We start from the raw sequence: 12,385 nt of genomic DNA, 5'->3' as shown, positions 1-12,385 counted from the left end.
AGAGTGAAGACTGGCATTACCCCGGTGTATATGTAGAGGTCTGAGGTCAAGAAGTCCCTCCACCACATGAGGGCTGGGGATTGAGCACAAGTCCTCAGCCTGAGGGGCCACACCTTTAGCTGCTGAACCTTCTCTCTAGCCCAAAAGTTAGTCCTTCTTTGACCATGCAGGCCAGTGAGTACAGAGCAGTTTCTTGGATAGCTAAAGGCTCCCCTAAAAGCAGGTATTTTTTTTTTTTTACTTATTTATTTTTATTTTATGTGCATTGGTGTTTTGTCTGCATGTATGTCTGTGTGAGGGTGTCAGATCTCCTGGAACTCGTGTTACAGACAGTTGTAAGCTGCCACATGGGTGCTGGGAATTGAACCTGGGTCCTCTGGAAGAGCAGCCAGTGCTCTTAACCACTGAGCCATCTCTCCAGTCCCTTTTTAACAGCTTTTTATTTTCAGATTTGGGTGTGCCGTTTTTAAGGAGCCTTGAGAGTGAGGTGGAATTTAACACCAGCCTCAGGAGGAGAATGAATTAGCACAGCACATTGTCTATAGGCAAAGAAGAGGTTTGGTACTTCCAACCGTGACTGCAGTGTGGCTGAGTGGCTGGATCTGAAGTTTCAGTCTCTGCTATTCTGTGCGTAGCTTTCCAGCTCATCCCATTTCTTCTGCTAAAATTAATTCAATTGGAATTTGCCTCTATCGTTGAAGCATTTTGATAGAAAACGCCCACAATACAGAAACTGCCCATTCTGTTATAGGCTACCAGCTTGTTTTCATGTACTTTATACACTGACCACCTGGGCTGGCTCGTCTTGACACAGGTTAGACTTATCTGAAAGGAGGGAACCTCAATTGAGAAAATGCCTCCATAAGATCAGGCTGCTGGCAAGTGTGCAGGGCATTTTTTTAAATTAGTAATTGGTGGAGGAGGGCCCAGCCCCTTGGGGGTGGTGTCATCCCTGGGCTGGTGGTCCTGGGTTCTATAAGAAAGCAGGCTGAGCAAGCCATGATGAGCAAGCCAGTAAGCAGCACCCCTCCACGGCCTCTGCCTCAGCTCCTGCCTCCAGGTTCCTGCCCTGTGTGAGTTCCTGTCCTGGCTTCGTTCAGTGATGAGCAGTGATGTGGACGTGTAAGCCAAGGAAACCCTGTCCTCCCCAAGCTGCTTTGGTTGTGTGTTGTGTCACAGCAATGGTTACCCGAAGACACAACGTTAACAGACTGGCTTCTCTGCCATCAGCGATAAAATCTGAAGCCAAATACCCTCCAACAATAGGTGTGACAGAGACCATGAGATCATGGTTGGCCTTGGCCGGGGACCCAGTAAAGGACCCGGAACCCTAGTTCTAAACTCTCACTATGTCCAACACTTAAAGCTAATTTCTCGTTCATATGGCCAATCCTAAAGCTTCAGGTGGGAAATGTAACCTGTGTAGATCCGAACAAACCATTTTCTCACAGTTAAGTGTTGCCGACTGAAAAAGAAGACTGATTAAAACCTTAACAGGAACAAAAAGAACTTAAATGGGAAGGAGTGGAAATATACACACCGTTAATGTTACCCTCCACCATCCTTCTCTATCAAGAGTTGAACTCTTCCGGATCTGTTTCTATGAGCAAACACAAAATCTGCTTATTTGTTTAGAAGGTGATCTCTTGAAATTATATATGACGTATAAAATATTTACTTGAAGAAACTAAATTGCCTCTACCAAACCTATTTATTAGCTATCATGAAAATGAAAGATACATAATGATATATTTCGCCCATACTATTTCCTTAAAGTGCTAAGCTAGTAAGTTATTTTTAAGTATCTAAAAATCCCTTTGGTGAAATTAAAATAAGCATTGCTTGAAGCATGATCCTAATTAATCTTAATCAATAAAAACTCAGAGTCAAATATTAGGGTGAAAGCTGAAAGATCAGAGAAGCAGAGCAGCAGCCACTAGAGACTTCTTACCTCTAGAAATCCTCAGACCAAATTGGGAGGGAGGGAGATCCTGTCTCCACCCACTTTATAGTCCTGTCTCCACTTCCAAAGTGCTGGGATCAAAGCATGAGCCTCCCATGTACTGGGATCAAAGATGTGAGCCTCCCAAGTGCTGGGATTAAAGGCTTATACCACCACCGCCTGGCCTCTATGGTTAACTAGTGGCTAGCTCCACCCTCTGATCTCCAGGCGAGCTTTATTTGTTAGAACATAAACAAAATATCATACAACATTTCCCCTTTTTTGTCCAAATAAAAAGTGAAGGTTTTAGCTAACATAGAAAAACTATATACAATAAATACAATAATTACATACAAATATATACAGGCAATAATTACATTGACAATGTCTAGTCCATTAGCATTTGACAAAATCAGAGAAAATTCTCCATTATCTATCCTGTCTTGGTGAGTCCAAAGTGTTGTACCTAATTCACGTTCTATTCTAATTTGCATTACTAGACCAAAACTATCTTTTATATCTCTCAACCTTATACACTTTACACCACTTTTATGAGTTTCTGTTCTGAATCTGGTAACAAGGAAAACTGTACCTATAATTATCTGGTCTTCAACTCCATCAGAGACCTGAAAAGGATATATTACCTGAGTAAACAGGAAGTGCAGAGCAAACAACTTCCAAAAATAAGAAGTGACAGAAACAGCTGGCTGCCTGAACAGTCACCCAAGGTTCCTCTGCAATGTTGGGGCATCCATCTTCAGCCTACAGATCTAGAATATCTGATAGACTTTTCTGTGAAGCAGGATTTTTGAAAGACTATCCTGCCTTGTCTTAGCAAAGTTCAGCAGTTACTTTCTTTTCTGTCCTGCTTGTCCAATTTGGACAGCATACTGTCAGCAGTTGAGGCAAGGGCAGTTTCTTGCTCAGTGGCTAACTTTGGCCACAAAAAAGTAAACTCCACATGGCATTTCTTCAGTGCCCATCATCTTCTCTCAAGTAGATTGGTGCTGCCAGGAGCAGACATGTCTCATTGTCATTAAAAACAAAAAACAAAAAAAACAAAACCTTACATTATTAAAACCTTAAATGAGCTGGGCATGGTGGCACATACCTTTAATCCCAGCATTTGGGAGGCAGAGGCAGGCAGATCTCAGAGCTTGAGGCCAGCCTGGTCTACAGAGTGAGTTCTAGGACAGGCTCCAGAGCTACACAGAGGGGGGGAAAAACCTTAAATGCCATATTCTGTAGATATCTGAAGTGTTTGAAGACCACTTGCCTATCTAAAATATATGTTTGACCTTGAAAACAAACCTAACATGACTACAAGTTTGATTGTAATAGGTGACTACTAACCTATATTTCTTTGTTATCCTAAATAGTTTATAATAATAACTTCCAAGGACTAGAAATTTATATTGCATTGTTAGATGAGCTGTATAGGTACAATACCTTGAACAAGAGTAGAAATGTATGTACAGTATGTTCTAACCAAAATAACCTTAAGTTTGTATCAATATATAAAAATCTATATCAATGTAAAATATGTAAAAATAAGTAGCTGCTTTTTTGGTTTAAAAGTAGATTCAATAATTTACCTTTTTATCCTCTCATTTCTATAACATATATACAGTATAACAAAAATAACCTCAAATTTGTATCAGTATACAAAAATCCAAGCAATGTAAAAGATTTAAAACTAGTAGTTGCTTTTTGAAAATAGATTCAATAATCTACCCTTTTATCCTATTTCTATATTCCCATTTTTATTTTTAAAATGAGATCTCTGAATCTAATCTCCTTTGTTCAGCTTTTTTCCTGACATAACAACTTGTAACCAACCCCCCCAAATCATAACAAATATCCATAACCCATTGAACAACCAAAAACCACCCACCCCATCTCTTGAGAATGTGAGTGTAGCGTTCTTAAGATTACTTCCTGCTGTCTGGGGGTGACGGCATCTTTAGGGGACCCTGAAAAAAGTATTTGGGATTATTGTCAAGTCCGAGAGAGCTAGCTATATTGTTTGTGGTCCCATCTCTATGTAGTGGGAAAGTGCATGGCTTGTCTCAAGTCCTGGCTAGGGTAGTCTCTGAGGCTGGATCATCTCAGCTAGCCACTTTGAAATTGTCCTGAGCAGTTTGTAGTCCAAAGTCAATCTTTAGGTGGTGTTTGTCAGCTTAGTTGTGTTACCATAGTCCATGTAGAATCATCATTGTGGGGGCCCATCATCTTTTTGGAGACTTCAGAGATTGCATTAGGTCAGATTATTCCTTTTCTTCATAATTTTTTTCCGGGAAGTTCTCCCTTCTTCTTTGGATGCTTATTTGTCCAAAGGTCTTTAAATTCCTCGAGATGGTTGTTTTTATTTTTCTGGAAAGACAAAAACAAAACCCTGCCCCAACCCTAACTTTGGGGGTTTCCCTTTTGGCAAGTTATATCTGATCAAATGAAAAGCATTTGCTAGTCTTATAAGTTAAATTAGGTTGAGTGGTCATGCTGGTTGATGAACTATCACCTCTTCTAATCAAGAGGTCTCTCTTGTTCTGGTTTCTCCTGAAATTTTTGTTTTATCTTCTAAAGCTGTTCTATCATCCAGAGCAGTATGGGTTTTTTTTTACAATAGGCAATAGGTCTTTTAATTGCTCTGGGGAGGAGTTTCCCCCACAGTGACAGGGAATAACTGAACCAAATTTGACATGGGGCCTGCAAGAGCTCCCCCCCCAAGATGTTTCCCAATGGCAAAGGGTTACCATGTCTATCCCTTGTTGATCTGCATTCATTGGTCCATTGTTGGCCTTTGCCACACCTTCTGCATAATCCAGAAGGGAGGAACCTTCTTTTGGATTATTCCTAGAAAAAACATTGTTTCTAGGAACTCCCTGTCTACAATCCCTTTATAGGTGACCTTGTTTACCACAATGAAAACACTTGACATTTTTATTTTCCTTCAAGCCTCTGGAAATCACCTCTTCTATCCAAGCATCATCATGGTTATGAAATTTAATTCTGACTGTATCTCAGGTCAATTTCTCTATAGGTGCTGATCTTGCCTTTAAAGGCCTAATTATCCTTTTGCATCAAAAATTAGCATTTTCAAAAGCCAAAGATTTAATTATTACTTGTCTAGCTTCTGAATTTGGTATCATTCTATTTACAGCTGGAGACAGCCTTTGTAAAAAATCAGTGAAGGTTTCTTTTGGGCCCTGCGTAACTTTTGTAAATGACTTAGTTCTCTGACTTCTTCAATTCTGTCCCAAGATTCAAAACTGCTGTAAGCATAGAGCCAGGGTGTGGTCATCATATAGAGACTGTCTTTCTATATCAGCATAATCTCCCTCTCCAAGAAGTTGGTCTTGGGAGATTTCAATACCTCTAGCCCTACACTTCAGTGTTCAATGGTCTTAGCCTCATCTTTCCACTACATCCTCCACTGTAATTGAGGACCAGGTTCCAATACTGCTGTAACCAAGTCTTTCCAGTCTTGTGGGACACTTCTGTTACTAGTTGACCATAATTTAACATCTGCTTCACAAAAGGTGAATGCATACCATATGAGACTATCACTTCCTTAAATCTCCTCAAATCTAACATTTCCACAGGAATCCTGTCAGCTCTTTCACGGACTTGGGGGTATCTGTCATTTGGCAGTTGTTCCTGTAAGGTGACTAGATAAATTAAGGTTAGCTGTTTGAAAACCTTGGGCTGTTCCTCTCTAATCTTGTAATATAATAGGTTGGTTCTCCTTTAAATTCCTCTGTCAGGGTCTGAATATCTCTATGATCTGTTTTAGTAAGTTCTTCTAAAGCCTGTATCTTGGCACTCATATCAACCAACATTTTTAGAGATAAACCAAGAATTATCAAAGGTAATAAGAATTATCAAAATGATAACTAACATTATGTCAATTCCTGTTAAGTTGATTACCCCAGCAGTGGTGGTGCACACCTTTAATCTCAGCACTTGGGAAGCAGAGCCAGGCGGATCTCTGTGAGTTGAGGAGGCCAGCCTGGTCTACAGAGCGAGTTCCAGGACAGGCTCCAAAACTACACAGAGAAACCCTGTCTCAAAAACAAAACAAAACAAAAGTTCATTATCCTTTCATTTAATTGTTCCATTTTTAAACCATCCATTGTGTGATCATACAGAGACCTAACTCTCTCCACTGTAATAGTGTTTCCTATTTTTTAACAAGGGAAAAAAAACTCTCTCTTTTTTAAAAAACTAATCCTCCCCCCTTTAAGAATTCCCAGGTGTCTCACCAAATCTGCTGATGATGATGGTGAAGTGTGAGGCTGACTGCTGCTGCACAGAGCAGTAGAAGCTGAGTGGGTGTAAAGGCAGCTACCTAGTGTGGCAGCAGCCCAAGGAGGGGTTCAGGGAAAACCCACGACCCACGGGGGAAAAAAGCCAAAGAGCCAGCCATCTGCATTGGGGGTGGGGGGGAGACAGGCCTGTGAAAGCAGCTAACTCCAGAGGCATTTGGGGTCCACATGCCCGTGGCATTGGCTGTAAAGAGGCTGAAACAGAAAAATCCCGAACTCGTCCAGAGAGCTTGGAGAAAAAAGGAAAACCTAGCGGTGAGGTGGTGACTCTGGTGGGAGCCCCTGCGTGCAGCTCCGACGTGTACTAGTAGCTACGAAGCCATGGGCAAGCAATTTTTTCATAATTCATGCCCCCACATTGGGCACCAGATGAAGTGTGATCCTAATTAGTCTTTTTTTTTTTTTAAAGATTTATTTATTTATTATGTATACAGCATGTATGACTGCAGACCAGAAGAGGGCACCAGATCTCACTACAGATGGTTGTGAGCTGCCATGTGGGTGCTGGGAATTGAACTCAGGACCTCTGGAAGAGCAGTCAGTGCTCTTAACCTCTGAGCCATCTCTCCAGCCCGATCCTAATTCGTCTTAATCAATAAAAACCTGGAGTTAGATATTAGAGTGAAAACTGAAAGATCAGAGAAGCAGAGCAGCAGCCACTAGAGATTTCTTACCTCTACAGATCCTCAGACCGAATAGGGGGTGGTGAGATCCTGTTCCCACCTCCTTATATTCCTGCCTCTGCCTCTGGATTGCTGGGGTCAAAGGTGTGAGCCTCCCAAGTGCTGAGATTAAAGGCTTGTGCCACCACCGCCCGACTTCTAAGGTTAATTAGTGGCTAGCTCCACCCTCTGATCTTCAGGCAAGCTTTATTTGTCAGAACACAAACAAAACATCATACAATTCCTATCTCACAGAGATGTTCTAAGAAAAACAAATGTGACAAAATTTGATGTTAGGCCACAGCTCCTTTGCTCAGTGAGAAATCCACATGAGAAAGTTGTTCAACTAATCATGTATTGTGCTTTCTCACAGAAGTATAAAAATATGAACTAGCTGGATGTGGAGGGGTGGTGGTGCACCCACCTAGGCCAGCCTGGTCTGCATAGTGAGCTCCAGGCCAGCCAGGGGGCTACATAATGAGACCCTGTCTCGAGAAGTAGGGAACAGGAAAGGAAGACACACACCCACAACCACACTTACCAAGTCATTGCTTGAGAAATGGTAGATTTTATTTTTAATATCTCATCGGCCGAGTTAAGCAGAAGATGGTTTGGGCATGCCTCAGTTTCCAGTGGGGTTCTTGTCTCCGCAGCAAGCACTCTGTGTGCTGATGAGGAGCCCACATTTCCTTCAGCCCCTCTGTCCACAGAACCCAGCTGTGTAGTTTTCCTGTTGTGCTACTGCAAATCATTAAAATAGCAAACTCTTTCTGTTTGTAATATTCATTATGAAATAAGGATTATCTCAACCAAGAACGGGCCAAAACTAATAACTGGTAAACATAATGGATGTAATTCAGTCTCTTCTGATTGCAACAACTTCACAAGCTCTATAGTGCTCCAATGAAACATGTACATTTCTCCAGAAGACAAAAGAATTCCCGTGGTTTGATATGCCATGCTATGCATCCGAACCAACCTCTTCCCATCCAGCATGCTCCTTATTAAATTCCTGTTGACTTTTCAGTTGCTCCTTTTGCACTTGGAAAATGTTCTCAGGCAAGTCAAGACAGGTTTCTCACATCTCCCTCCAAAGCAGAGAAGTGGGGTGGGCTGGTTAGGAGGGGGAAATAGGGCCAGTCCGGAAGAGAGAAGCTGTCCGTGCGACTCCGAACATCTGTCGTTTTAAATTCACTTTAAAGGAGAAGATAAATGATAGGCTAAACACCCTCACCCAAATTTATTTTTAAAAAGTACTCAACCAGGAGGCAGGGCAGAGGACGTCTGGTAGAATTGCCAACAGTTCCTTTAACAGAAGGAGAAAGGGCAGGAAATCTAATCGCTCTACTGAAGCAAGTAGGTGTGGGGGAAATACAAAAGAAAAAGACGAAAGATGGAGAGAGAAGGTAAGGCAGGAAAAAGAAATCAAATACAACGAAGAAAATCAGGTGCGGGCGCGGGGATGCGGAAGAGGCACCGGGGCTCCGAGAGATGAGGCTGCGGGGGGCCGCAAGGGGCGGGCTACCCTACCGAGGTCGAGGCGAGCGGCTCTCCACGCCCCAGGTCTTCTCTTGGTACTGCGGAGGGGTTGATGGCGATGGCTGCCTCGTCCATTGCGACCTCCTCTCTCCCCGGGTCCGGGCTGGCAGCCGGTTGCTAGGAGCCCCGGCCACCCGCCGGTTCCGGGCCTGTGCTGGGAGCCCCGGCCACCCGCCGGTTCTGAGCTTGCGCGCCTAAAAGACCAGTGCAAAGTCCTGCAGGTCACCTCCACTGGTGAGGACAGGGAAGTGATGCCCCGTGCAAGCCTCAGCCAAGCTGACTCAGTGGACATCCTTAGAGACCGTCACGTGTGCGTGTGTCATAAAGTATAGGGACTGTGAAGTTGCCCGAGTTCTTGGGTATGTGTGTATCTAGGCAGGCTTGCCCGCATCTGATGGTACCCACAATTTCTACATCCCCTCACAAATTATCCCCAATCCCACATCCTAGAAAGGGAAACGGGTAGGCGCCTTTAGCTTTAACGTGGAGTTCTTCCTTAACATCCACTTCCGGGGTGAGGTGGGGGGCCATCCGGAACACTAGCTGTGAGAGCAGATCACCCATCTCTTCCGTAGGCCCTTGGCCCGCTGGGCCTCTCTTGGCTGTAGCTTCTCAACCTAGAAAGATTGCTTTTAAAACGGCGTTTTCAACCGTGATTCCTTCTGTGGAGGACCTACTGTGTTCCAAGGACTTCACATGCATTACATTTCAGGTCGCCCTCCCAGCAGCGCCGCGACGCCCGTGCTAATTCGTTCCATCTGCAGAATGAGGGCAGCTTCCTTAGTGACACCATCACACTGTCGCTGAGGAATTCAAATCCCGATCTGGCTGCAATGCTCCGCTGCCCTCAACAGCACGAGGCTTCGGTTTCCCATCACCAACTTTCGGGAGTGAGAGGACTCCATTGTTTCCTAAAACTGACCTCAGTGTGGACTCGGAGAATCAGCTCCACGGCTAAGATCACTAGCTGCTTTCCCAAAGAACCTCAGTCCAGAGCGCTAGCTGCTTTTCCAGAGAACCGGAGTCCGATTCCCAACACTCACATGGTAGCTCACAACCTATCCAGTAACTCCAATTCCAGGAGATCTGACGCCCTCTGAACCCTGCAGGCGCCAGGTACACACGTGGTGCATACACATACATACAGGGAAAACACTCATACACAGAAAACAAACTGATCTAAAATATAAATATAGTCTCAGGGCCAGGAGGGCTCTGAGGGGGAAAAAATAGTGCCCGAGGCTGCCAAGCCTGATGGTCTGAGTTTGGTATCCCTGGTACCCACATGGTGGGCAGAGAACTGACTCTCAGAAGTTGTCCTAAGATCTCTACTTAAATGCTGGCCTGCACATACACACACACAGAAAAACACAAAAACAAAATCGGAACACAAGAACTATTCATAGGAGTGGTTGTATCAGGTACCAATTTATCTTAACAGTGGGACCTTTCAAAAATTGATGTTCACGGCTGGAGAGACTGGTAGCTCACAACTTTAACTCCAGTTCTAGGGGATGTGGCCTCCCTGGGCACCAGGCAAACACATAGTGCAGACATACACGGAGACAAAACAACCATATACAAAAAAGAAATTTTTAAAAACTGATGTTCTTGAATGAAGCATCTTGTGATTTTAAAATGAAAATTGATTTCAATCCCAGGACAGGAACTAAGAACAACTCGGCCAGTTTTAAGATTTGCTTTTCTCTCTGTATGTGTGTGTATATGTGACATTGTGTCCACGGCACATGTGAGGACCTTTGTGACATCCGGTCTCCTTCCATTGACAGGTGGGTTCTGGGATCTAGCTCAGCAGGCTCATGTGGCCAGCGCGTTGGTTCGTTTTACCTGCTGCGCAGCAGGCCAACGCCAGCTCCCCTGGAACTGTGCTGCGAACCTGGAGAAACCAGGATTTCATCTAATTCCTCCAAATCCCTGGATTTCTTTCAGTCTCCTGCAGCCCAGGCCTCCACTTTTCCAAGTGCCAAGGTTATAGACATTCACTACCACACTTGGCTTCAATGTACTATTTTTAAAAGTACCAGAAACCAAGTTTAAAAATGACTGCAGATTGCATGGTTAACATGGAAATAAATGTAACAGGTTAATCAAGTCCACCCCGTGTTCATTTCGTTTTCTTATTTCGGCTGAGGCTGTAAAACTGGCTCAGTAGACTAGGGACTGGGACCCTAGAGACTGAAGAATATGAAGAAGGTACAGAGAAGTCCAGAAACCCACACGAGGTGTTACAGTGAGAAGGGAACCTTCAGAGGGAAGAGTGGTTTACCTCAAAAATAGAAACGCCATGGGTCAATGACTTCAAGGACTTTTACCAATAAAACAAACGGAACATAGCTAAGAAAATATGGCCGGGGCTGGGCCCAAGTCCACTTGCAGAGTTCTTGGCTAGCATGCACGGGTCCTGCGGTTACCCCCAGCATCACATGGCCGGGGGCCGTCCTAGACAAGGGAGGTAGACAAGAGAATGAGGACTTCAAGGAGAAGCTGGAAGAGTTAGAGGCCTGGGACACAGGAGGCAGTCTGCAAGGAAAAACAGAACCAGCCAAAGGCACCACCACTGTACACAGGGCCATGAGGAGTTCTTTTCTGGTTAACAGTAGCTTTTAAGACAGAACCACAGATGTTCAATGCTCTTTTCCTAAAATTTCTTGGGAAAATACAGTACTTCCCAATGATAAACTTCATCTCTGAAGGCTGAAGAGTTTGACTCCAAATTATGCCAAATACCTCAGAATGCTTCCAAAGTAACTTTAAAATCCTAAAATGTATACACAATTAAAAATATAGCTGGGCAGTGGTGGCGCACGCCTTTAATCCCAGCACTCGGGAGGCAGAGGCAGAGAGGCAGAGAGAGGCAGAGGCAGAGGCAGAGGCAGAGGCAGGACAGGCAAATCTCTGTGAGTTTGAGGCCAGCCTGGGCTACAGAGTAAGTTCCAGGAAAGGCTCCAAAGCTACACAGAGAGACCCTGTCTTGAAAAAAACCATACAATATATGTATTAGAAAGTTTAGGGTTGTTAATCCAACACAACCAGTTTCCTCTTTTTCAGTTATACTACCCAAATTTAAACTAATCTCCCATGGCAGTTTTTAAAAAAAAATTACTAAAAATTGTCAACTCAATGGACTTAAGAATCTCAAATTGAAAAATCACTACCATAAATGGTTAAACAACATTCTGATACAAACATAATTTCCCAAACCTGAGAGTCGGCTCAGCTATTAAGAGCACTTGCTGCTCTTGCAGATGACCCAGGTTCGGTTCCCAACACCCACATGGCAGTTAACTGTTCAGTTCCAGACCTGACGCCCCCTTCTGGCCTCCACAGGTCCTGCATGCACATGATGCATATACACTCGTGTAATTCTTTTTTTAAAGTGCTTTACTGGCAGAAATCTGAGAGCAAACACACTATAAATATTAAAGAATTTATTACCATACTCCTGCTAAACTAAAACCAGTAACATGGTACAGATCGTTTAAAATCATAGCCCTGGGTTCAGATATGATCGCTTACAAAGTACTTCCAAAGATTTGAACAGCTGTGATCACAGAAATTATCTGCTCTATACTTCACCTCTTTTATGTCTTCTGCAGTCTATGACTACAGAAAACTAAAACTATGACAATGGCCTTGATCCCCAGGACTGGGGAAAGAAGACACCAGGCATGGTGGTACACACCTGCAATTCCAGCACTGAGAAGGCCAAGGCCGACTGCTGCCAAGTTTGGGTCCAGCCAGCATTTGTACACACACACACAACCATACACGGTATTCTCCCTTTAACAGCATTCTTGGTTATCTTGTATTATTATCTTGGTATCTTGTATTAAAATTTGACTTCCAGATTGTTACCTGGAGAAATACCATGATTAACCTGGTTTACCATGGTAACA

At 43.6% G+C, this 12,385-nt stretch overlaps 1 protein-coding gene across 2 annotated transcripts in view; it reads right to left on the bottom strand.

The window, feature by feature from the left end:
* Stpg4 (sperm-tail PG-rich repeat containing 4) overlaps positions 1–9,331 on the bottom strand; it is a 63,757-nt gene extending 54,426 nt beyond the window's left edge. Inside the window, exons 1-2 of one of the 2 annotated variants that reach the window (XM_028892881.2) lie at positions 8,460–9,331; positions 1,541–1,600 (exon numbers count right to left, since the gene is read on the bottom strand). In XM_028892881.2, the coding sequence (XP_028748714.1) occupies positions 1,541–1,600; positions 8,460–8,543 (144 nt within the window). In that variant the 5' untranslated portion in view covers positions 8,544–9,331. The remainder of the gene's footprint in view (positions 1–1,540; positions 1,601–8,459) is intronic. The other variant, XM_037197969.1, reaches the window with a different exon arrangement.
* Positions 9,332–12,385: the final 3,054 nt, after the last annotated feature.

The sequence above is a fragment of the Peromyscus leucopus genome, chromosome 22 (assembly GCF_004664715.2).
Source record: "Peromyscus leucopus breed LL Stock chromosome 22, UCI_PerLeu_2.1, whole genome shotgun sequence".
NCBI lineage: Eukaryota > Metazoa > Chordata > Mammalia > Rodentia > Cricetidae > Peromyscus > Peromyscus leucopus.
Note: the sequence above shows the minus strand (reverse complement) of the source record. Positions and strands in the feature narration are given on the sequence as shown.